This window comes from Mangifera indica, unplaced genomic scaffold (genome assembly GCF_011075055.1).
Source record: "Mangifera indica cultivar Alphonso unplaced genomic scaffold, CATAS_Mindica_2.1 Un_0013, whole genome shotgun sequence".
NCBI classification, from domain to species: Eukaryota; Viridiplantae; Streptophyta; class Magnoliopsida; order Sapindales; family Anacardiaceae; genus Mangifera; species Mangifera indica.
Genome location: NW_025401105.1, coordinates 380810 through 406519, shown reverse-complemented (window position 1 = coordinate 406519; position 25710 = coordinate 380810). Strand labels below are relative to the sequence as shown.

At 32.4% G+C, this 25710-nt stretch overlaps 1 protein-coding gene and 1 pseudogene across 1 annotated transcript; both read left to right on the top strand.

The window, feature by feature from the left end:
* The first annotated feature begins 7104 nt into the window (after positions 1–7104).
* Positions 7105–9990, top strand: LOC123205716 (fatty acyl-CoA reductase 2, chloroplastic-like). Its single transcript, XM_044622737.1, has 9 exons — positions 7105–7284; positions 7364–7467; positions 7574–7773; positions 7852–7952; positions 8030–8198; positions 8425–8586; positions 8769–8847; positions 9146–9516; positions 9689–9990. Exons 1-9 carry the CDS (start codon positions 7158–7160, stop codon positions 9855–9857), a joined length of 1482 nt encoding a protein of 493 aa, XP_044478672.1. The 5' UTR covers positions 7105–7157; the 3' UTR covers positions 9858–9990.
* Positions 9991–22726: 12736 nt separating this feature from the next.
* Positions 22727–25613, top strand: LOC123205704 (annotated as a pseudogene).
* Positions 25614–25710: the final 97 nt, after the last annotated feature.

Here is a 25710-nt window from a genome sequence, read left to right as displayed (position 1 = left end):
ACTTTTATGTGGCAAGATGGGTTGCATGGTCCTAAACCCCAGAAAGTGTATAGTCTCGATGATTGAGGTCTGAACAATAAGAGGAAATGAAGGATGCTCCATAATAAGAGGTTGAATAGGCTCCTCAGATGTCTCAAGACTATCGATCGGTATATTTACAGGTGGTATCACCGAAGAAACTTTATATCTTGTTGAAGGGCATTGAAAACGATGAGGAGAAATACAAATTTGACATACCCATATACAGAATAATGTCTGCATACCATGGTTTAACCTTCTCAATCGATGACAGACGAAGTGGGAAAGTGACATCATTCTATTCATTCAGATATATAATTCAATATATTTGTAATAATCAAGGTATCAATTAACTCATTAATTATTGATTATATACCTTATTACTGATGAAAATAGTATCTATTGACTCCAAGTAGATATATCTTGTGTACACCACTTGAAAATCTGTGGAGACACATAGACATCAACCAAATCCACCTAATTATACAGAGTGTCCATCATCTGACATATCCAATACTACAATATAAGCATTAATGGTTAAATTAAATCAATTTGTGTTTTTGGCAATTAATATAGATAAAAAAAAAAATATAAACTTACCTGAAATGTCACATTTACACATTTTGGGCATCTAACTAAAGTAAACTCTGTCATTCACCTGGGACATTGACTCATACGTTATCTGTCATACTGGAACACCCTAGGGATAGAAATTAAACCCATCTAAATGATCAATCAATTAGAGGTACTCTATAGATACATTTTTTCATCAATCATTCCTCAACAATACCATATAAAGGCAAAACAACAAGGCCATTTTGACAACATCAATATCATCATCCCTCTATGGCCTAGTCAAGAAAACAGGTTCAATATCGTGATACTGCACTTTCTAACATCCTTGAAAGTAGGTATCTCTAATCCTATGTCTAAATACATAGGGAATATATGATGAAAAAGCAGTGAGCTAGCTGAATGGTAGTCTCGTCATCCAAACAACCTCGGATGGGTTGAATCTCACGTCAATCAGAACTCATCTCTACTTAAGCCCCAATATAGTTGTCATAGTAAAAATGAATGCACCAAGACTTCAGAGAACTTGATATCTAGTAATCGAAGGAGATGCCCGAAACATATCCTCTTGAACAATCGAAGTTGTTCTGGTGTCAGTGTTAACCTTATCCTTGACATGGTGGTGTGTTGGACACGATATATCACCTCTGCTCAAAAGTGTGGTGACTTATCTAGGATTCGTAACTTGTCATCGACACATTTTTTTTTATGAGAAGTATCTTGTAATTTTGAAAGTTTATAAGAATTTCATCCAAAACAGATATAGAAATGACAAATATAGAAAAAAACAAAACTAAAATGCGAAACTACATGTTGGAATACCCAAGAAAGATGAAAGCTAAAAAAATGAAAAAACATAATTAAAATTTGCAATCTATACGTTGAAATACCTTAAAATGTCAAAAACCAAAAAATCATGTGAAAATCTGAAAATACAAGTTGACATAATCTAAAAAGACAAAAATTAAAAAAAAAGACCCTAAATTGCCAAAACTAACTATTGAAATACCCTGAAATGACAAAAACTGAAAAATTGAACTGAAATTTGAAAATCACATGTCAAAATATCCAAGAATAACAACAATCAAAAAATGAAATTAAATTTGAACACAACATGTCTAACAACCTAGAAATCACAAATATTTAAAAAAAAAAGAACTTAAACTTGAAATCTACACGTTCAAATATCCTAAAATATGGAAAACTGAAAAATCATTTGAAAATCTGAAAAATATGAGACAAAATATCCCAAAATAACAACAATAAAAAAAACTGAAAAAAATTTCAAAACTGCACATCCAAAAACCTAGAAATGACAAATATTAAAAAACAAAATTAAAATTCGAAATCTACACATTAAAATGCCTTAGAATGTCAAAATCGAAAAATCACTTGAAAATCCAAAAAAAAACAAGTCGAAATATCCCAAAATAATAACAACAAAAAAATTGGACGAAAATTTGAAAACTACACATCCAAAAAACTTTAAAATGACAAGAAACAAAAAAAAAAAAGAACTAAAATTCGAATTTTATACGTTAAAATACCCTAAAATGTTAATAATCAAAAAATTGTTTAAAAATTTGAAAAGTGTAAGTCGATATATCCTAAAATGACCAAAAATAGAAAAATGCATCTGAATTTCAAAAACTAAACGTTGAAATAGCTTAAAAATGAAAAAATCGAAATATCAAACTGAAATTAGGGAATTACATAATGACTATAAAAAACACAAAAATAATGAAACAGACAAGAAATTCAAAAATGACACGTCCAAAGAACCCTAAATCAGGAAAATCAAATATGAAATTCGAAAACTAAACGTTAAATTAGCTTAGTATGACAAAAACCAAAATATCGATCTAAAATTCTACAATTACACCGTAAAACAGGCCTAAAAAAACACCAAAATCAAGAAACAAATGTCAAATTTGAAAATTACATATTGAAAAACCCTAAAACAAAAAAAACGGATATGAAATTCAAAAACTATACGTCGAAAAACCCTTAGTATAGAAAATATCAATTTACCCCTTATAAATTTTCTCTTCTCAAACAGGTCCAATATTTTTCCTTTACCTTTTATCAATTTTCTAATCTCCTATAGACCCTATAGTTTAAAAAAAAGTCAATTTCCCCCTACCCCCGTCTTTCATGGATCACCCCACGGGTTAATGTAATATTTTGAAAACACTTAATTTTCCCCCATCCAATAGGTGATCGTTCCAACTTGTGGGAGGTTTAATTTAGTTTGGCATATCTAAGGGTCCCTTGGGACATATCTCTGGCCACCATTTTCCAATCAAAAATTGTCATTTCAGTCTTCAATTTTAATATAAATCAAATCTACACATCCTATAACACAATAACCCTAAAAAATATTAAGCAAAACAATCAAGAATCAAAACACTTTATGCATTGTTCAAAAGTGGAATCCTAAACATTCAAACCTCAAAATCTTTATCAAATCTCAATAATCCTAATAATAAATTGATTCAAACAAGATTAGGGATGACATACTAACCTTCTTTACCATTTTTAGTCATCGAAAAACATGAAAAGTCCATGGAAAATATGAAAATTGCTAGGCCAATGGAAAACCCATGGAAGGCCCATGATTTTCTTTGAATTTCAACAGTGTACCGAGGGAAATGTAGGAAGAGATATGTAAAATTCTTGATTTATATAAAAAGGTAGTTTGGTCATTTCACAAAAAGAGGGCATTTTCACTTAATTCTTAGATTTTTGGCAATTTCACTTAACCCCCATTTGTTTTAGGCAATTAATTTAATTTCCCTTCTATAACTGACAATTGAAAAAAAAAAAAAAAGAGAGAAAGTTTGATTTAAAAAATATATTAAATTCTAGACAATTGGTGATTGAAAAAAAAATTAGAAAAATAAAAAAATCCAACAATTAGAAAAGGTAAAAATCAAAAAATATATCATAAACAAAAATTTTCAAAAAAAATTACAACTGTTCCCACATTAAGGACAAAGATGATTGTCAAAAGGAATTGGTAAAATTAGTAGCCAGGGTTTTTGGGTATACGAGTCCTAATTTGAGAAGGCAAGGTTTAGTACATAAAGAGTAGTTTTAGGGTTGTAAAATGGAAGAGAATATTGTTTTGGGAAGCCTTAGGGCCGATAAGAAAGGTTACAACGCCTCAAATGGCCAAAATTGGGCGGCCTTGACTCTTTGAATTGTCAGTTTATCTACTGGAATTACCCCTTTATCAATAAAATTATTTTGCTTGTTTATTTGTTGTGTTGTTTGCTGTTTTGGGAAAGAACTGGCTGGGTATCTAACAGCCTTCTACCAAATCAGAAGAGTTACACGCAATCATGCATGCATGTATGTTACACCTACTGGAATTATTCCGGTGACCATTGATGTCTTATTTCAGTGAACACTTCCAAATCCTCTCCATTAGTAATTACGTGCAGATAATTTTAACAAAAATAATCTTCAACCCAAATCGCCAATAGTTTAAAATATCCCAAGGAAACAAGCAACAAGTGGAAAGACTTAACCAAAATTCTCATGGATTTGGTTTGCAATCTGACGAAAATATATAACATATAGAAAAGGTTTCATTGCCTCCAGTCATGAATGAATCTTCAATCATTCGTTAGATTTTAGCATAGATGGCTTGACAGCAATAATTTCATGGCTGAAACTATGAACAGGCTGACAAGAAAAAAAGTTACATTGGTATTAACCATAGTACTCTCAGAGAGCTAACAGGATTCATTCTCCTTGTGAAAAACAATCATCTCTTGCAGTTTACCAGCGAGTTGACAGCCTAGATTTTCGATACCTGATAGAACCTGATATCAAATCAAAAAATTCGGATAAATCTGCATTCTCCCGTTAGACTAGGAAACCAACCTCGACTTTTTCTGCTGTGAAATTTTTTTAAAGAAAAGAGTGTTTTACTAGATTCTCTAATGGAAAAAATTTTAGGTATCTTTCTTTTCCTCATTCACTCAAGAACCATCCTTGTTTGTATTTATCTTCTGTCTAGCCTTCTCTCATTTTATCCGCAAATTAATTAAAAGCTTTCGGCCTAGTACGCCTTTTTGATCATTGAAGAGAAGAAGAAAAGTTCCAACAAGCATTAATGATTCAATTTTACAATTTTCTTTCAATTTCCAAAGTCATGTTTGTGTAAAGAATTAATTGTGAGTTTGAAGGCTCAGAGGTATATGACTAGGATATTCAAATTGATCAAGAAAAGTTATTTTTATTCAAGCTGAATTTCATCTGACTATCCATTTGAAAGTCAAGAATCAAGAAAAAATTATGCTAGACTGTATTGCCTTCCAGGTATATATTTAAAAGGAAATGCCCAAGCGTCCCCAAAAACTAACAGTCCTAGAAATGTTGTGCTTCCCAAAAAAATGTTTAACCTGTTGCATTCCTTAATAATTTTCTTCCAGGAGGGTTAAAAAAATAGTGTATCACAGCCAGAATTCATTTTGATCTATGATTTCTCTCTTTTAACATATACTACTAGATTCTGTCGTAAAGTCTGCCATTGAAATTAATTGATAGCTCACACGGCTGGGATAGAATAATCATTCAAAAGCCCACTACTTTCACAAAGCACATCCAATTCAATCACAAATAGATGAGAAGGTCAGTTCATGATCTGCGGTTCCTTTTCTGTTGCATAATCCACATTGGTACTACCCTATAATCACCAAAGATGTTTGGTCATGATATGAAGAAGAAAGTACTCATTATTTATTTTCTTCTTCTAAACTTCAAAACACAGTATCCAAAACAAGAGCAAAAGCCTAGATGAACTCAAAACTCAAGGCCTAATTTACAACTCAGATGTCATTTTTCAAAAATGGAAATTTCTCTGACACCAAAAAATAATAATAATAATAACATTAACATCTTTGTTGGCCCCAATGTTGTATTCCAAGAGTTATCAGCCGGTGCATACCATATTTTCAAACAAGCACAATCATATCAGAAAGGCCCATCCTCATCAGTAATCTATACAAACCAACTCAATTCAACAAAAGCCAAATTTGCCAACCTATGTGCCCCGGCACTGGTCAATTATTCAATCTACCTTACATTCTCAATAGATGTAAGCTATTTCTTAGCTCTTCTGATCTGAATTTGTTTGCATCTTTCTGCTAATAGAAAATACCAGATACAATGGAGCCCATCCAGTTCTGAAATCAGATGAGTTTCAGTTTGTGTTCATTTTTCCCACCATTTGTAAACATGGTAGAGGCAAAATACAGGATGTGGGCTATTCAGTGAAATGTTGGCTGTGCAAAATACTGTAAATTTTTTCAAGATCGAGCCGAGCTTCCCATAACTTATTTAAATTTAATTTTTTTTTCACTGTAAATTCAATGAGATGTTGGCTTGGCAAAATAAATTTTAAAATAATTATTTAAAGTTAATTCTTTTCATTCAAGATTGAGCCGAGCTTCCCATAGCTTGAGTTTGTGCTCAAGCCATAACTGCTTATTCTGCGTTTCACTGACCCAAACTTACAATTAAAATCGAGTCAGTTGGATTTGAATTTAATTCTAACTGTAAGGAAGAAATTAACTGTGTTAATGTGTTTACATGGATTATCCAGTACCAATCATTTTGATACAAATATATGTGGATGAACTTTTCGGCCATCAGATTTTCATGAACAGCAACCGACAGAGTTATAATTTTTTGAAATAAAATAGGTTCGTGGCTTATGTAACGTTATTATCAGAAACCAGTGGCTCCATTATCGAAGTAGTTCTTTTCTGGAAGAAACTAAAAAATACCAATAATTGTTAAATACAAATGACATTTAATGTAAGTTTGTTGGGAAGAAAACGCCGTGTTAAAATGTTATATTGAATCAATCATTAATTTGAGATGAGAACAATGAAATTAAAATCGTTTTTATTCTATATATAGAAATACTGTTCATTAAAGACTTAACTCATCTTTCTATGACCATATTCAGATGATTTTTGAATGAAAATTAAGCTTCGTAAAGGTGCTGACAAGTGTCATAGCATAGAGATACGAATCAAACATAGAGATGATAAATAAACAAAGATATATATGAACAGAATTAGATCCTTGATTGAGTATCAATAAAGATTTGAATATCCCAAGAAAAATGAGACAAGTCAATACCTATAGAACATACACTTATAAGATTATGGGTTGACTTGGAAGAGTACTTATGACTTAGGCATATCTGTATACAGAGTGTAGTCCTTTAATTGGTGGCCTTAGAAAGAGAGAGATTTGCCAAGACGATGTGTCTGTCAATTGGGTTAGGACTTACCAAGACATAGAGAGTCTAATGGTGAAATTAGGATATTATTTATACACGTCATTATTTGCAAATATATTAATAATCTGGAGATGCCGGTGAAATTACGGCTTTTGGACGTTGCAAGTTTTGGTCAAGCCCACTTCATTTGATTAGTAGTATTACTATTATATATAAGAATTATTGTATCTCCGTTTTCACTTGCAAATAATTAAAGCTCTTCCGTTTCCTTACTTTCAGCATAAGCTTTTCTTTCATTGAAGCCATGAGCTCTTCCTCCCTTCAACCACAGAAAAAAATAGAGACAACTTGTAAGAATGGCATTGGCATTCTTGAGTTTCTTCCTGCCAAGAACTATTTTGTTACTGGTGCCACTGGTTTCCTAGGCAAAGGTATATTAGGCAATAAAATTACGTAGAATTTTGCGCATAAGATTTGTTATATACGATTCTATGTTTTTATAATTTTCAGCCATAATTGAGAAGCTATTACGAGCAGCACCCAGCGTTTGCAAGATTTATCTCTTAATCAAGGCAGAAAACGAAGAAGCTGCATTAGAAAGAATAAAAACTGAAGTAAATTCTACATATAAAACACAAAACTCTTTCTAAATATATGCATATATCTATTTTTACACTGTTTAGACTAACAAATTTACTATTTCTTCTTATAATTAATAAGATAATAGATTCCAATCTATTCGACTTGGTGAGAGATATGCATGGGAAATCTTACCAAGATTTCATGTTAAGTAAGGTGGTTCCTATTCCCGGAAATACTGGTGAATCAAATCTTGGTATGGATCCTGATTTAATAATGGAAATAGCACAAGAGGTAGATGTAGTCATAAATTCAGCAGCCGATACAACATTTGATGAGAGGTTCCTCCTCATCTTTATTAATTTTTGTGATATCCAAGTTCATTTTATATATACTAATGCTTGGATTACTCAACTTAGATTTGATGTAGCTGTAAACATAAACACAAGAGGGCCATCTCGAGTACTTGATTTTGCAAAGAAGTGCCAGAAACTTTGTTGTTTCATTCATATATCAACTGGTAACTAAATCTTGCTTATGAGTAGAAAATAATTAAGTAGTTTATTTATTTAGGCTAATCAATTTTTTCTTGTGTAGCATATGTTAATATAGAAAACGTCGTAGAGACTCTCAACCCCAAAAGCTCACCATTATTACACCCTCCTGTGGATGTTGATGCTGAAGTGAAGTTAGCTTTGGATTCAAATCTTGCTTTTCATGGAGATGAAGAAATAGTTCGGAAAATGAAAGAAATGGGTTTAGAAAGGTGATTGCTTTAGTTAAATTAATTATGTTTGAACATTTCTTCATTTGTGAGATTTTTTTTTCCGTTCATAATTTCTTTTTGTCGTTTCTTCTTCAAAGATAAGCAACTAAGATGATATGAAATAAGACAATGTTGTTAATTATGTTAAACATTAATTAATATGTAGATATATTTTTTGGGTTTAATTTCTCTATAATTAATTGATGGAAAGTTTTATATTCCACAGGGCTAGAAGTTACGGGTGGAAAAATGTTTATGAATTTAGCAAGGCAATGGGAGAAATAATAATTGATAAGAATAGAGAAGAAATCCCAGTTGCTATTGTCCGTCCAAGTATTATTGAAAGCACTTTTGAAGAGCCTTTCCCTGGATGGATACAAGGGTTCAGGTAGTTCCTTCAAAAGTTTTACTTTATTTATATTTAGTAGTCTATATTTGACCACCGCAAAATTCAAATTTCTGCTATATCCTTGTCATGATGTAAATTGGATAGTATTTGAGTTGTGTCCTTTCGATTACTCTTTTATTAATAAAGAATTACTAACCATCTCTCACGAATATGATCATTAGAATGCTTGATCCATTAATTTTGGCTGTCGGCAAAGGCAACCTCCCTGCCTTCATAAACGCTGACGCTGTCCTAGATATAGTAAGTATCCAGATTCTTCTTTTATATATATGCTACATTTTATCAATATTTTTCTTCTGCCTTCTTTTGAAATGCTTGAAAAAATTTAATATCAATTAAAATCATCAGCATTTTAATTTTTACTTCCTTTTGGTTACAATCCAATGATCATAGAAAAAAAAGTTGATATACTTCTTCAATAAACTCAAAATTACTCTTCATAAATTTTCGTTTCAAGAACAGTCTTCCCTTAAGAATATATACATTAAGACTACAATCATGTTTTTTATAGTGCTTATAAAATGAGTTAATAATACAGGTTCCAGTTGATATGGTTGTGAATGCAATTGTTTCTACAATGGCAAAGCATGGAATTACTGGGAAACCAAGGCTTAACATCTACCACATTACATCTTCTAGAGTAAACCCAGTGACCCTGCAATTCTTATTTGACATGTTCTATGAACATTTCGAGTCCTCTCCAATCAGGGCCATGAATGGAAAAGAAGTGAAGATTAAAAGAGTCAAATTTGTTAGCTCATCAAAAGAAATATTCTCACTTATCTCTAAAGAAAATATCACAAAAGATATGAACGTTTCTCCAGGACTTGAAAGAAAATTACGTGAGAAAAAAATAGAGCAAATTAGAGACTTGATGAAGGTATATGAACCATATTTATCTTCACAATGGTAAGATATCTTTTTATCCTTGAGTGTGCATGTTTAGATAGTGTTAGATCTTTAAATTAATTACTTCAACAAATTAACTTAGAAGTTCGACCATGTTATTTGATTTTTAGTGAATTGGTTATATTTTTCTTCTGCCTTCAACAAATTCTCTGAAATTTTGTATATTGATTAGGTTTGAAAGCAGCGATACCTACAAATTGTGGGAAGCCATGTCTTCAGAAGAACAACTGAGTTTTGGATTTGACGTGAAGAGGTTGGATTGGAAGGACTATTTTTCCAAAGTTCATATTCCAGGCGTAAGGAAATATGTATTTGAAAGTAAGTTGAGGCCAAAATTGTAATATTTATGTTGAAATCGGTTCTATAATTTTAAACCCTTAATTGCATGAGTCGTGAGCTGCCATCAAATATAAAAGGCAGACTAAACACAATTTCTCATTTAAATGAAGAAGTTTCCCCATTGATCTCATAAAATATCTGAGACACAAACCATAGTTTGACTGTTCACCTTGAATTTCTGATTCAGTTTTTTTTGTTGATTTTTGCTACTGTTCTCACTATTACTATAAAGTAAAGGCCACTTTCAATGGTGTTTATTATGTCAATTCAGAATGTTTAATTAATTTATGTTGTGTATAACTGTGAATTGCAGTGATTTAAATTCAGTTTGGTGACAAATTGAAAATTGTAAAAATTAATTTAATTGATGTCCTGTGTTGTAGTTGAGTTGAAAGTTGTTTAAATCAATCTCGTGTATAATTGAAATTGCTTAATTGGTATTATAGATGACTATAGAGTTATCTATTAATTAATTTAGTATGGTGCTTGTGGTGGTTGTCGATGATTATTGTTCAAAAATTATAATAGCGAGTCACTTTATTATGAATATGATATTAAGAGATTATGTCATTTAAATATTTTTGGCTTTAAATATTCTTGGCTATTGAGTATCATGTGATTTGCGCTCTACCTAAGCAATATCTGATATCAAGTATGACAGATTTAAGTATTCTATCTATATAGTATTTCATGTCTGGTATGACAAATTTAAATGTTCTGTCAGTACGATATTTTATGTTAGGTATGATAGATTTAAGTGTTCTATCTACGCAATATTTCATGTCAAGTATAATAGATCTAAGTACTCCACTATTGTGAGATAATAACATGTTGAGTATGACAATTCTCTCTCGCTCTTCCCTATGTAGGGATGTCCACTAGGTATGACAAATTTTTCTTAAAGATATTAGAAGTGATAAACAGTTCAAGTGATTGTTCGGTGGGATGCCTAAAATAATATATATATATATATATATATAGTAAATAAATTACAAGTTGTGGAATATCAATCTTCTACTTAATATGATAATTCTCTAAATATATATTTTTAACTGTGTGACATCTGTTAGGTAATTGTTTCAAAATTTTAGTATGCATAGAAACCTATAAATTGACTAATCACATACCACAACAGTTATCGAGCTTATGTGGAAATTTCTTGACTGATTTGAGAAATTCATGTGAGATAAGGTTAGTATTATCGAAATTTTTCACTGGTAGTGGCAATGTGATTGTGCGGGAGTTTCTTCTCTAACACAACTACGAAAGGGCGGTAATGCTTCTAATGTGTCATTTTCTTTTCTCTTGTTAATGTTGAACTTGAACGAGAGAATTATATTATGAGCACTTTCAAGTTAATGTGCCTGATGGGATTGTGGTTTTAAGCATAATTAACTTGTGTTGGTTAAGTATAGTTATAGTTGGGATGTTTTCAATCTTTCCTTTAAAATTTAACACCTGTGTATGGTTGATATTTTATGCTATATTACTTTATTCCTCTATTGACATGTATTCAATATTCTCGAAAGGATTTATAATTGCCCATTCACTGAGCCTTTTCAGTTCCCTTCTATAGAATTTTCCCCTTCAAGATATCTTCAAGATCGTGTCGAGTAGTGTTTCGTTAGGTTGTGCCACAATGTAGTACCTCTAATAGATGTCTATGTAGATTTCTTTTTGAGAAACTTATGAAGTGTTGAAAAGTTGAAGGCCTAATTAAAAGTTTCTTTTCATGATTTTCAAATTGTAGTCAATGTGTTATTTTGGTGTGTAAATATAGTGAGGTCAGAAGCCTATACATGATGTTATAATAAATGTTAAATATATGTTATAGAAATACTTCTATAGTTTTACAAGATGTGTCTTGGTCTTCTAAGCCCCATAAGTGTGTTTAAGAGGTTATAGGATTAGCGAGTTGGGATGAGTCTTGTCAACTTCGTATCAAAGCATGAGTTTTAGATTTTAAGGTCATTTCATAAAGCATGCATATAAGTTTTTTTTTTTTTTCTAAAAATCAATTTAATTGCATCTTGTAAAAATTAACATGAAAAGACGTGACCAACCTCGTACAAGACCCATTGGAGATTTATTAACTCCTTAAGTTGTAAAAAGAGATAATGAGCCAATAGATGAAGTAATATGAGAGTCAGTCACCCATGGACCAGATTCTCAAGTACCATCTGTACACTTAGTTGCACATAGTCTTAATGTAGGTGTTGAACTAGTAGTTGAGTTGAATATGGAACCTCAACTGATAGGATTAATGTGGAGCAAACTATTGGTAGATTAGCTCAGTTAGTCACTAAAGTGGCTCAAAATCATATTGCAATTTATCAAGAGAGTGTTAATACCATTGAACATACAAGGAAATTAGGAGCAAAAAGCTTTGATGGGACTAGAGATCCTACAGATGCAAAGTCATGGATGATTAGACCTAAACATATATTTAAGGTGATAGAGTGTTCAGACTCTCAAAAACTATGGTTTGCTACCTTTCTCTTGGAGGGTAAAACATATCATTGATGGAAAATGGTACAACAAAAATACAAAGATTCTATAACAATAATTTGGGAAAACTTTTACCAAGAGTTCTCAGATCACCACTACTCAAGGGTATACTAAGATACTAAAAGAAATGAGTTTATTAAACTAACCTAAAGAAGTATGTCGATGGAGGAATATATAAATAAAGTTATTGGGCTCTCTCTGTTTGCCCTATTAATTACAGGAAATGAGAGAGAGAAATATAGAAAATTTAAAAAGGGTCTTTGAGGACGATTAGAATAGCATTGATTGCAAATTCCTACTCAAAGTTTAAGAAATTAGTAGAGGTAGCTATGAGAGTTAAGAGGAGTCTCACAGAAATAGAGAAAAAAGAATCCCAAGGATAAAAGTGAAAAGTTAGTGGTTGGGCAACAAGTGGGCATAAAGACAAAATATAGAAGAAAAAGGCAAATTTTCTCAATAAACAAGTGAATCTTTTTAGAATGTGAGATCCATATCTCAAGGGGATCAAAAACAATTTCAAGGACAACAATCAATAGGTAGTAACACTTGGAATTAAAGGTTCTTGGGAAGCACACCTCAAGGTAGCAAGGTTCAATACTCACAATGTAATAGTTATGGTAGATTCCATTCAAGACAATGCCAGAGAGGGGCATTGAGTTGTTATCGTTGTGGACAATTTGGTCATTTTAAAAGAGATTGTCTTATGTCATCTCAAGGTGGGAATGTCACTCAAAAATCAGTCAAACAAAATTTTCAAGGGAATAATAGTGGGTATTAGGGACAACAACGGCCTCAAATTGGGGAAAAGTCTAATATGGATACTCAAGAGGTAGGCTAATGGTTTTTATGGTGGTAGTGGTCAACATAAGGGATTGAGATGACCTCAAGCTCAAGAACATGTTTTCACTCTAACACAATAAGAAGCATATGCCTCTCTAGATGTAGTTACGGGTATGTTACTCATCTTTGACTGAGAGGCTTTCACTTTAATGAATCTCGGTTCTATTCATTCTTTTGTTTCATATACATTTGCTAAGCGTGCCAATAATAAGTTAAAGGCACATTTGATTCTTTTGGATACATAGGATTTTGATATGATTTTAGGTATAGATTGGTTAACTTGTCACTATCCTACCATTGATTGTTTTCTCAAGGAAGTAACTTTTAGAAAGCCGAGAAAACCAAAGTTCATTTTCTATGGAGGGCGTCGTATTACTCTTTCTTGTGTTATCTCTATTGTCGTCACTAAACGATTTCTTCAAAAGGAATATCAAGCTTATCTAGCACATGTTGTAGACACTAAAGTTAGTGAATCAAAGATGAAGATATTCCAGCAATTAGAGATTTCCTAAATGTATTCCTTATTGATTTACCCAAGCTGCCACCTGACAGAGAGATTAAGTTTTCAATAGATTTGATTCCTAATAAAACTCTCATATCATTGGCCCCTTATAGAATAGGTCTTTTTAAGCTAAGGGAATTAAAAGTGCAATTGCAAAAGCTAATGAAGAAGACATTTATCAAGCCTAGGTATCTCTATGGGGAGCATCGGTGTTATTTGTTAAGAAAAAAGATGGAACTTTTAGATTATGGATTGATTATAAACAATTAAACAAAGTGACAATGTCTAACAGGTATCCACTGCCTCGGATTTCATATTTGTTCAATCAGTTATAAGGTGCTAAGGTTTTCCCTAAGATAAAATTATTCCTAGGGTACAATCAACTAAAGATTAAAGAGTTAGATGTTCCAAAGACTGTTTTCAAAACTCATTATAGACATTATGAGTTCTTGGTAAAACCCTTTGGATTAACTAATGCACCGACATCATTTATGGATTTGATGAATAAAGTGTTTCACTCTTTCTTAGATTGATTTGTAGTGGTATTTATTGATGATATTTTGGTTTATTCCCAAAGAAAAATAGAGCATGAAGAATACCTTAGAATAGTCCTACAAACTTTACATGACAAATAATTTTATACTAAATTTAGTAAGTGCCAATTTTGGCTAGACAAAGTTGCATTTTTAGGACATGTTATTTCAGTAGATGGTGTCTATATTGACCACCCATATAGAGTGAAAGTAGTTTTGAAATGGGAGAGGCCTAACAATGTTACAAATATTAGAAGTTTTCTTGATCTTGTTGGGTATTATCGAAGATTTGTTGAAGGATTTTTTAAAATAGCAACACCATTAACTAGACTGACTCGAAAGGATGTAAAGTTTGAATAGGATGATGAATTTGAATAAAGTTTTCAAGAGTTGAAAACAAGATTGACTATAGCTCCTGTACATACCTTACCCTCGAGTACAGATAGATCTGTAGGATATAATGATGCGTCCAAATAAAGTTTAGATTGTGTATTGATGCAATATAGGAAGGTGATAGCTTATGTCTCTAGTCAACTCAAGAAGCATGAGATGAAAACTTCTAACATCTGTAACATTGGCAAGTCTTTAATTCAAGAATATTATTAATAAGCCTTCAAATTTAACTCATCTTAATTGATCAAATTCGTGAAATGCATCATTTAAACCCTCATATGATGAAGTTAAAGAATGAAGAAAGTAACGGATTGCAAGTGAATTTTACAATAAAAGATAATGGGATGTTTATGATAGGAAACATAACTTGTGCACCAAATCATGAGGTAAAAAGGTAAGATTTTTGATACCCTGAGGGATTATTATGGTGGCAAGAAATGAAAAAACAGATCACACGACTTGTTTCTAGATGTTTAGCATGCCAACAAGTTAAAGCTAAACATCAAAGACCAACTAGACTCTTGCAACCACTTCCTATTCCTCAATGGAAATAGGAGCATATTACCATAAATTTTGTGTTAGGCCTTACTTGTACAAAGAATGGACATGATAGCATTTGAGTCATTATTGATCGTTTAACAAAGTTAGCCTACTTCTTGCCTATCAAAGCCGCACACTCACATGATAGGTTGGCAAGTATTTTTGAAACAAAGATTGTACACCTTTATAATGCTCTAGTATCTGTAGTATCAGACAGAGATCTTAGGTTTAATTCTGGATTTTGGCCAAGTTTACAAAATGTCTTAGGTACAAAGTTGAAATTCAACACAACCTTTCACCCTCAAACTAATGGACAGTTGGAACAAACTATCCAAAAATTAGAAGATATGTTAAGGGCTTACGTGATGGAGTTGAGGGGAAATTAGGATAATTACTTATTGTTAGTAGAATTTGCCTACAACAATAGTTATCAAGGTCCATCGGAATTGCCATTGCAACGCCTGCCAATCACTGTTTTAATCTCTCCTTTACTAGGGTTTCGTGGCTCTCAATTTTTTGGGGATAACAAATGTCCCAAAATCAGTGCAATATACCTTTTTAAAACTACTAACACATATCACCACACATGGGCATCTGCCTTCCGTACACACAGTCGTATGCCACTTAATTTCAAACTGACATGATGCTATCTATTTCAACTGACTTGACAACCAACACACGGGTATGAACATCCCATGCACACTACCCCCCACATAAAATTCACAATTTAACATTTAATTCCTATGAACTTTATCAAACATCAATAACAATCAGGAAAAATAACCGTATTGTCCTTGAAACATACCTATAAGTGTTATAATTAATAATATAGATAATTTTAACAAAAATAATTTTCAACCCAAATCACCAATAGTTCAAAGCGTCCCAAGAACACAAGCAACAAGTGGAGAGACTCAACCAAAATTCTCATGGATTTCGCTTACAATCTGAGGAAAATATGTAACATATAGAAAAAGTTTCATTGCCTCCAGTCATGAATGAATCATCAATCATCGGCTTGCCCAAAATATCGGCCAGAAATTGTGGCCAAAATATTCAGCGTTACAACTCATATGTCATCTTTCAAAAAGGGAAATTTCTCTTGTACAAAAAAATATAACATCTCTGTTGATCCGAATGTTGTATTCCAAGAGTTATCAACCGGTGCATATCATATTGTGAAACAAGCACAATCACATTAGAAAAGATTCCAGCATAGCATTGAATATGAGGATCTTTGTTAGGAGCTAAGGCTTTCGGGGACATTTCCTAATTTTAAAGGATTAAGTTTTGGCGTATAAAGGAGGGTTGTAAAAGGGGAGAAAACATTGCGACTCCGACAAGGAAGTATGTAATTCGTCGCCGAAAAAGTGCGAATCAACAGCAGGAGCCAAAGGGAAGTCAAATTAGCTTGGTTGGAAGCCAAGAGCGATGCAAAGGCACTGAAATGGGTGTAAGGAGACAGATAGGCTCCTAAGAATGGAGAAGCCCAGAGAAAGCTTGTCGGAAGTTGGAAAGCTACAAGCTAAGTAGATCGGCATAGAAAGGACCAAATCAAAGCTGAAAAAGTGCAATCAGCAATGGAAGGTGAAGGTGGGAGCTAAATCAATACTAGGAAAGTCACCGAAAGAGCTAGAGATGATGGTTGGAAGAGGAAGATAAAAAAAATAGGGAGGATTCGGAGGAAGACACAATGAGGAAGAGAAACAAAGAAAAAAATAAATATTATATTCTATAACTGACAGTTGAAAAAAAAAAAGAGAGAGAGAAATTTTGATTTAAAAAATATATTAAATTCTAGACAGTTGGTGATTGAAAAAAAATTAGAAAAATAAAAAAATCCAACAAAATGAAAAGGAATAAATCAAAAACAAAAATTAAAAAAATATTCCAACTTTTCCCACATTAAGGACAAGATGATTGTCAAAGAAATTGGTAAAATTAGTAGCCAGGGTTTTTGGGGATACAAGTCCCAATTTGAGAGGGCACGGTTTAGTATATAAAGAGTAGTTTTAGGGTTGTAAAATGGAAGAGAATATTGTTCTGGGAAGCCCTAGGGCCGATAAGGGAGGCTTACAACGCCTCAAATGGCCAAAATTGGGTGGCCTTGACTCCTTGAATTGTCAATTTATCTACTGTAATTACCCCTTTATCAATAAAATTACTTTTGTTTGTTTATTTGTTGTGTTGTTTGCTGTTTTGGGGAAAAAATTGGCTGGGTATCTAACAGCCTTCTACCAAATCACAAGAGTTACAAGCAGTCACTAGCTGAAAAGGGGCTTAGTCTCCAAAGGATAATCTACAAATAGAAGATTAAATAAAGAAAGCATTGACAACCTAGATATTTTGGGAAGAGAAGAATAATAGCATTTTGAGAAGGAATTACGTAAGGATTTAGAATGCTACCTGACACGCCGAAGATATTCTAATCCATCTTCTGGAGGTCCAGAATCAAAATCAGGCTTACCTTCAACCAAAAATGCAGGTCTCTGAATGCTAGAATAGTCTTCGTCACTGTCATAATCTTCACTGCACTCTCCTTGTTGAACCATATGTGAACCTTCACCCTCAGTAATAGTACAAAAACCAGCATTCAGGTTATCCCCATTTGCACCGTCCTCGTCTGTGTATACTGATTCATTATCCACATTTGGTGAACACTCTTCCCCTGAGAATAATGGAAAATTTAGAAGCAGTTGTGAAATTCTAAAAAACACTAGGAAGTTCAAACCACAGATAGATCAAACATTAACTCAACTAAGAGTGCTAGATACAAGAATCAATTTTTATTCATGTGACATTCAAAAGTAGAATTCATATACAAGTGTCATCAATACATTTTTCCAGTTGCAAATTCATGTAATGTATTATCATCCATAACACCAACACATTTTCCCAAAAAATCTAGACTAATCGACAGAAAGATTTTCTATGTACAACACCGTACAAAATTTGTACACAAGACAGCGATCACGTGCTAAGTACACAGATAAGAGACTTTGAAAATGTTGCACATAATAATTTTGCAGGTTGCTCTAGGCCACTCTTCAATGCACAAAGATATTGAAATGGTTCCCTCTTCCCCTTGCAGCAACCACACCTGTGACAACAGAAATTATCCCATCAAATTGACACAAGAAGAGCTAGCCCAATACAAAGAAGAGACGGAGGAAAAGCATTCAAAAAGGTCTATTGACTCCAAAAGCAAGAAGAAGAAGAAACTAAAGCTCTAGAACTACACACATTCAGGTTGATGTTCATTAAATAAGAGGAATAGTTGAGGATAAGGCACTAGAAGTCACACATGTAAAACATGTAAATGGTGAGTTTCAAATTGTTAATCCGTTGACAAAGCCCTTATCCCGTTCAAGATTCGAACAACTGAGGGATAAGCTTACTTCTCCTACAAAGTAGTTTCGCTTGAGAGGGACTGTTGAAGAAAATAAAGCCCACTAAGTCCAACCAGCAAACAGTATATTCAGTTTCTCTATGTAGGGAAGCCAGCTTGTACTCAGAACTAATTCTGTGAAATAGAAATTTAAAAATTATCTTTTCAAGTATATCAGTTTTATAATTACAAAGGTCAAGCTACTGAAATTTTGCCAAAATTTTAGCCAAGAGATTAGATTAAACACAGTCTCTCTAGTTGATGATAACGAATCAATAAGCATCAATTTGTCAACTAAGAATTCGAAAGATAGAGAATTTAGGATGAAAATTTTTATATTATTTCAGCTTAATGGGAAATAAAAAAGAAACAAAAATCATATATGGAGATCTTGCATTCAAATTTATGAAGCTGAGTATTAACCTGAAAATAGAACCTTTTTATTAACCTGAAAATAGAACCTTTTTTTAAGTCTGTCAACGTCTATAAGATTTTGCATGTTACAATTTGATTAAAATCAAAGCCTCAGGTGGTTGTTGAATAAAGATATTCTTAATTTGACTGTCACCTATACACCTATTTAAACCCTTCATTAACAAAGTACATGTCTCCTGTCCTTTTTTTCTGCCAATACCGAATGTCATCAAATAAATATGATTATTATCATTTTTTTCTATAGCTATAAAAACTGTCTAGTGATTCATGCCTTAAAAAAAGTACACTGTCAAAGCAACGTCAGGTGACAGTACTATCAAAACGAACTTATTGTGCACCGTAAAGTTACAGGGGAAAACTTAAACTGTTTAAATTCATCTGTCTCAATATGTGTCATTTTTTTAGGGTTATGTAACTCAAGGTTGTAATAGTATTTTGATAAAAGCATAAAAGACTCTTTTAATGAACCTCTTAGTGCATTTAAAGCCCAAGTCTTGCATGTTAGACTTGTGTGTATGAAATATCAATCTTGAACATCTTTACCATATAAGAGATAATTTCTTTCAGCCTATAAATACGGTCAATCATGATAAACATTGATGATCTTAACATTTTTCCAAGCGCCCGTGTACAAGCTTGTCTATGATAGATATTATTTGATCTCAAAGACAAGTTTTATCTTTGTCAAAACCGCGCAACTAAAAAATGTCACAACCATCAATCCTTATTGCTTGTACACACCAATGACATTGCTTATATAAACATGTAAGACTTGGTACACCACAAAACTTTGTACTAAAAGTCATTTTCTAAAGCATGTCTTTGAAATGCATCTTATAACATTTCCTTATTGTCAAAAATATCATGTATTTTGAAACTCACATTGTGTTGTATAGTGGCATTACCAATCCCCTCATTATAAATTTCCACAAAAAACAATACAAACCAATGCAATAAATAAGGAACATGAACATTTATTGAAGTTGCCCCATGATGAACCAAACCTTCACGTCCTACATTACACTCGACTCCCCCACTTTTGTCTATCCACACATTATGAACGTGTACTAGACTTTTTCAACATTGTCTGTTTCATCCAACTAAAGATATCCCATTAGAATATTATCCATCTCATCCCCTTAATTGAATGCACCTTAATTCAATACTTTATCCTTTTGACCACATACCCATTCCTCAACAGTGGCATACAAGTCTACACCTTCATCGATCTTTGTCATCAACATTGACATTCACATTTCACCTTTCATTTTTCTTTTGAACTGCATTATGGCCACTCCTTTTGCATATTAACAAGTGTTAAGTAGTCAACCTCATTCAATACTGTGGATTGATCCTTCGTATGTCTCAAGATGCTCTTCTCGAAAGTTAATTCTTCTTTCCCTACGCCTCATTATCACATAAAAAGATGCACTTGTCTTTCTTTCTCTAGACAACACCATCAGAGCTTGAACATTATGATCATTTTAAACATCATAAGACAACCCATTAATTGAGCTTTCAACATTCATATATATATGGATATGAGTACACCTTCAATCAATTCTCAATGTAGAGCTCCAAGCCTCAACCATTCTTCATAATTAGTTTTTTCATCAATTACTAGCAGTCTTTCATGTCCATCATCATATAATTTCCTAATGTAGACATCTCCAGGCATTCACTTCCATCCATAGCCAACCATAAATATTGCTTCAACTATATTCAAAAATAAAAAAATTCTTACGATTAGAGAAACACATTTGGTCAAAACAATATTTTGAAGTAATGAAACAACTTCAGATATCCACTACCCTCCACATGATGAAATTTATGTATCTAAAATATCATAAAAATAACCACTATATTCTCATATATTCAAAAATAAACCAAAATCATTTAAAAATGAACTTTAAAAATCCCTCCTACCTACATACCTAATTGCCTACTCATATACCTGCCTATCCACCTAATCACCAGGCCGCCTAACTATCTAACCACCTACTCGCTTACCCACCTACCCGCCTACTCACCAATTGTTACCAAAAAAATTCATTCTAATGTAAATTTAATGTAAACAAACAGTTCCTTTAACTAAATTAACTTCTAAGCAACAATAAAAGTAACAAAAACTTGCAAATTAACAAAGAATGATTCATCACTACATAACGAGATCTTAAAACAAAATAATAAACAATATAATGAGATGTTGATGGAAATTTTTGTTTGTTTGAACTTATTTTAAGAGGAGGATATAGATGAACATAATTTTGAGAGATTAGGTTTCTTAAGTTTAGAGATGAAGGTAAAATAGGTATTAAATTGAAGTCTTGGTCATATCCGTACTAATAAAAAAGTTGATTAAAATTGTATAGATAATTAAAAAAAGGTTAATTAATTAATTATTTTAAAAAATAAATACTAATTTATATATTAAGAATCATCATTAAGTGGTTGGATGACTTTTAAATTTAGGATAAGTAACACTAAATCACTTAATAGCACATTATTATTTATGTTTAAATTAATAATCTTACCATTGGGTAAAATTATGTCATATAATTAAGGTCAAAGGACTTATTCCCACCCAAAGATTAGTCTTTTCTTAAGTTTCCACTCATTAATTTTTTAAAACTTAAATATCTATCTATTTGTTCATTTTTGCAGTTATTATAAAAGGTAAAATCATCATTTAGCAAAAAATTTAAAAATTAAAATCTTATCATATTTCTCCCCTAAGTTTAAAAACTAATATTCACCCCACAAAGTTTGAAAAATATCCATTTTTCCCTATGATTTTTCCAATCACCACAACCAACGATTGGAGAGGCCAACGGTGACATTCTCTCTCCATTTCGGTTAACAATCTATCTCAATTTTCAACCAAGAAGTGAGCCAAAGTGGAGAAGATGAAGAACCAGAAAGCATCGAACTTATATCATCATCAAAGTTTGGTGCTCTTGTCATGAGCACCATGATGAGTGGAAACAGATAAGGAGAACCAAAGCCAACCAAAACCATAATGACCGAAAATGGAGAAGTAGAACCAAAGCTGAAGATCTACAAAGATAGATCGACACTCTCTGGTTCTTTGTCTTCTACACTTCGGCTCAGTTCTTGGCTGGAAAGGGAGATAAATAGTCAACTGGGAGGGATAGAGAAGCTGTCAAGGAGAGTGAAAGTCATTGTTACTGCCTCCGACTCCCAATGATAACTGGAAAAACCCTAAGGAAAAATTATCATTTTCCTAACTTTGGATGAGGTGAAATTGTTAGCTTTTTAAATCTAGGGAGAACGAATGTAATAAATTTCTAATTTTTTTAAAATTTTTCCTAAATAATTATTTTATCCCCAACGGTAAACATAAAAATTAACAGATAGGTAGATGTTTAGATTTTTTTAAGTTAACAGATAAGTGTATATATGAAGAATGTTGTATTGGCCAGTGTATGTTTCCCTGCCAACCATCTTATTCATACACAAATTAATAATATGGAGACGCCGGTGAAATTACGACATTTGCAAGTTGCAAGTTTTGGCGAAGCCCACTTCATTTAATTTTCCATTGTTGAAAAATTAATGTGCAAGGAAGCCGGTGTATGTTTCCTTGCCATGGAACCAACCTATATTAGTGCTGATATATGTAAGAATTATTGTAACTCCATTTTAACTTGCAAATAAAGCTAGCTCTTCAGTCTCCTTACTGTCAGCATAAGCTCTTCTTCATTTGAAGCCATGAGCTCTTTCTCCCTTCAAGCACAGAATAAAATAGAGAAGACTTGTAAGAATGGCATTGGCATGCTTGAGTTTCTTCCTGGCAAGAATTATTTCGTTACCGGTGCCACTGGTTTCCTAGGCAAAGGTAAATTAGCCAATAAAATTACGTAGAATTTTGTATATAAGATTTGTTATATAAGATTCTATGTTTTTTTAATTTTCAGCCATAATTGAGAAGCTATTACGAGCAGCACCCAACGTTTCCCAGATTTATCTCTTGATCAAGGCAGAAAACGAAGAAGCTGCATTAGAAAGAATAAAAACTGAAGTAAATTCTACACATATAACACAAAACTCTTTCAAAATATATGAATATATCTATTTTCCTACCGTTTAGACTAACAAATTTACTATTTCTTTTTATAATGAATAAGATAATAGATTCAAAAATATTCGACTTGGTGAGATATATGCATGGGAAATCTTACCAAGATTTCATGTTAAGTAAGGTGGTTCCTATTCCCGGAAACATTGGCGAATCAAATCTTGGCATGGATCCTGATTTAATGATGGAAATAGCGAAAGAGGTAGACGTAGTCATAAATTCAGCAGCCAATACAACATTCGATGAGAGGTTCCTCCTCATCCTTCTAATTGATTTTGGTGATATCCAAGTTCATTAATTTTACATATACTAATAGTTGGATTTCTCAACTTAGATTTGATGTAGCTGTAAGCATAAACGCAAGAGGGCCATCTCGAGTACTTGATTTTGCAAAAAAGTGCAAGAAACTTTGTTGTTTCATACATATATCAACTGGTAACTAAATCTTGCTTATGAGTAGAAAACAATGAAGCAGTTTATTTATTTAGGCTAATCAATTTTTTCTTGTGTAGCATATGTTAATATAGAAAACGTCGTAGAGACTCTCAACCCCAAAAGCTCACCATTATTACACCCTCCTGTGGATGTTGATGCTGAAGTGAAGTTAGCTTTGGATTCAAATCTTGCTTTTCATGGAAGTGAAGAAATAGTTCAGAAAATGAAAGAATTGGGTTTAGAAAGGTGATTACGTTAGTTAAATAACATTTGATATTCACCAGAACAAATCAAATAATTTTATTTTTGTCGTTTCTCCTTCAAACATATGCAAATAAGATGATATTAAATGACACAATAATTAATTGATGGAAAATTTTCTCTCCCACAGGGCCAGATGCTATGGGTGGAAAAATGTTTATGAATTTACCAAGGCAATGGGAGAAATTTTAATTGATAAGAATAGAGAAGAAATCCCAGTTGCTATTGTCCGTCCAAGTGTTATTGAAAGCACTTTTAAATAGCCTTACCCTGGATGGTTACAAGGGATCAGGTAAACCTTTCAAAATTTTTATTTTATTTATATGTAGTAGATTATACCTTACAACTTTCGTATTCAAATTTTTACTACATCCTTCCTATGATGTATATTTGATGACTCAGACCCAGACGATAGCATGCCAACTCAACATAAGATTTGACCAGACATTGAGGATTGAAATTTTAGATAGTATTCAAGTTTTGTCCTATATATTACTCTTCTATTAATAATGAATTACTAACCATTTGTCTTGAATATGATCTTTAGAATGGCTGACCCATTCATTTTAGCTTACGGCAAAGGCTATCTTCCTGCCTTCATAAACCCTGAGGCAGTCATAGACATAGTAAGTATACGAATTCTTCTTATTGTGTACTACTTCATATGATGCATATGAAGTAGGCTATACTTTTTCAATTATCTCGAAATTATCCTCTCTTAAGTTTCGTCTTAGCAATAGTCTTCCCTTATGAATATGTACATTAAGATAATCCGACAATCATATATTTTATTGTACTTATGAAATGAATTAATAATACAGATTCCAGTTGATATGGTTGTGAATGCAATTATTTCTGCAATGGCAAAGCATGGAATTACTAGGAAACAGGAGCTTAACGTCTATCACATTACACCTTCAAGAGTAAACCCAGTGAAGCTGAAATTCATATTTGATATGTGTTTTGAACATTTCAAGTACTCTCCAATCAAAGACATGAAGGGCAAAGAAGTGGAAATTAAAAGAGTCAAATTTCTTAGCTCGTTGGAAGAAATCTTCTTACATATCTCAAAAGAAAGTATCCCAAAAAATGCGAAGGTTTCTCTAGGACACGAAAGAAAATTATCCAAGGAAATAGAGCATGTTATAGACATGATAAAGACTTATGAACATATTTATATTCTCGATGGTAAGATTTCTTTTTAAACCTGAGCAAGCATATTTAAATAGTGTCAGATCTTTTAATTAAATTATTTCAAAAATTCACTTACAAGTTTAACCATACATGCATGTTATTTGATTTAAAGTATCAATCCAACAAATTATGAATTAGCCTTTATAATTAGTTGGTCATTTTCTTGAATTTTTGTATATTTAGGTTTGAAAGCAGCGATACCTACAAATTGTGGGAAGCCATGTCTTTAGAAGAACAACTGAGTTTTGGATTTGACGTGAAGTGCTTGGATTGGAAGGACTATTTTTATAATATTCATATGCCAGGTCTAAGGAAATATGTAATGAAAAGTAAACTGAGGCCAAAATTGTGATGTTTATATTGAAACCTGTCAAAGACAGCTCTTATAAGTTGGAGTGCAACGTGGAAACTAAACAATTTATGCAAAAGTTATTGTAATAAGTTTGGAAATTTATGCAATTTCAATTCAGTATTATCGTAGAAGTTATTTTTAACTCTCAATTGCATGAGTCATAAAGGAATTCCATAATTTTCAACCTTTTCTACAGAATTTGGGTTGAACCTTGCAAATTCAAGAAGGCATGGAATATAGTCAAGGAAGAGGTAGAGGTTTCAATAAACCTAAAGTGATTTTCTAAGTATATGTGGGAAAATGACCATACAACACTATAACGTTATCATAGGTTCAATATTACTTATGTAGGAAATGGAGCTCCGACTGGAAATA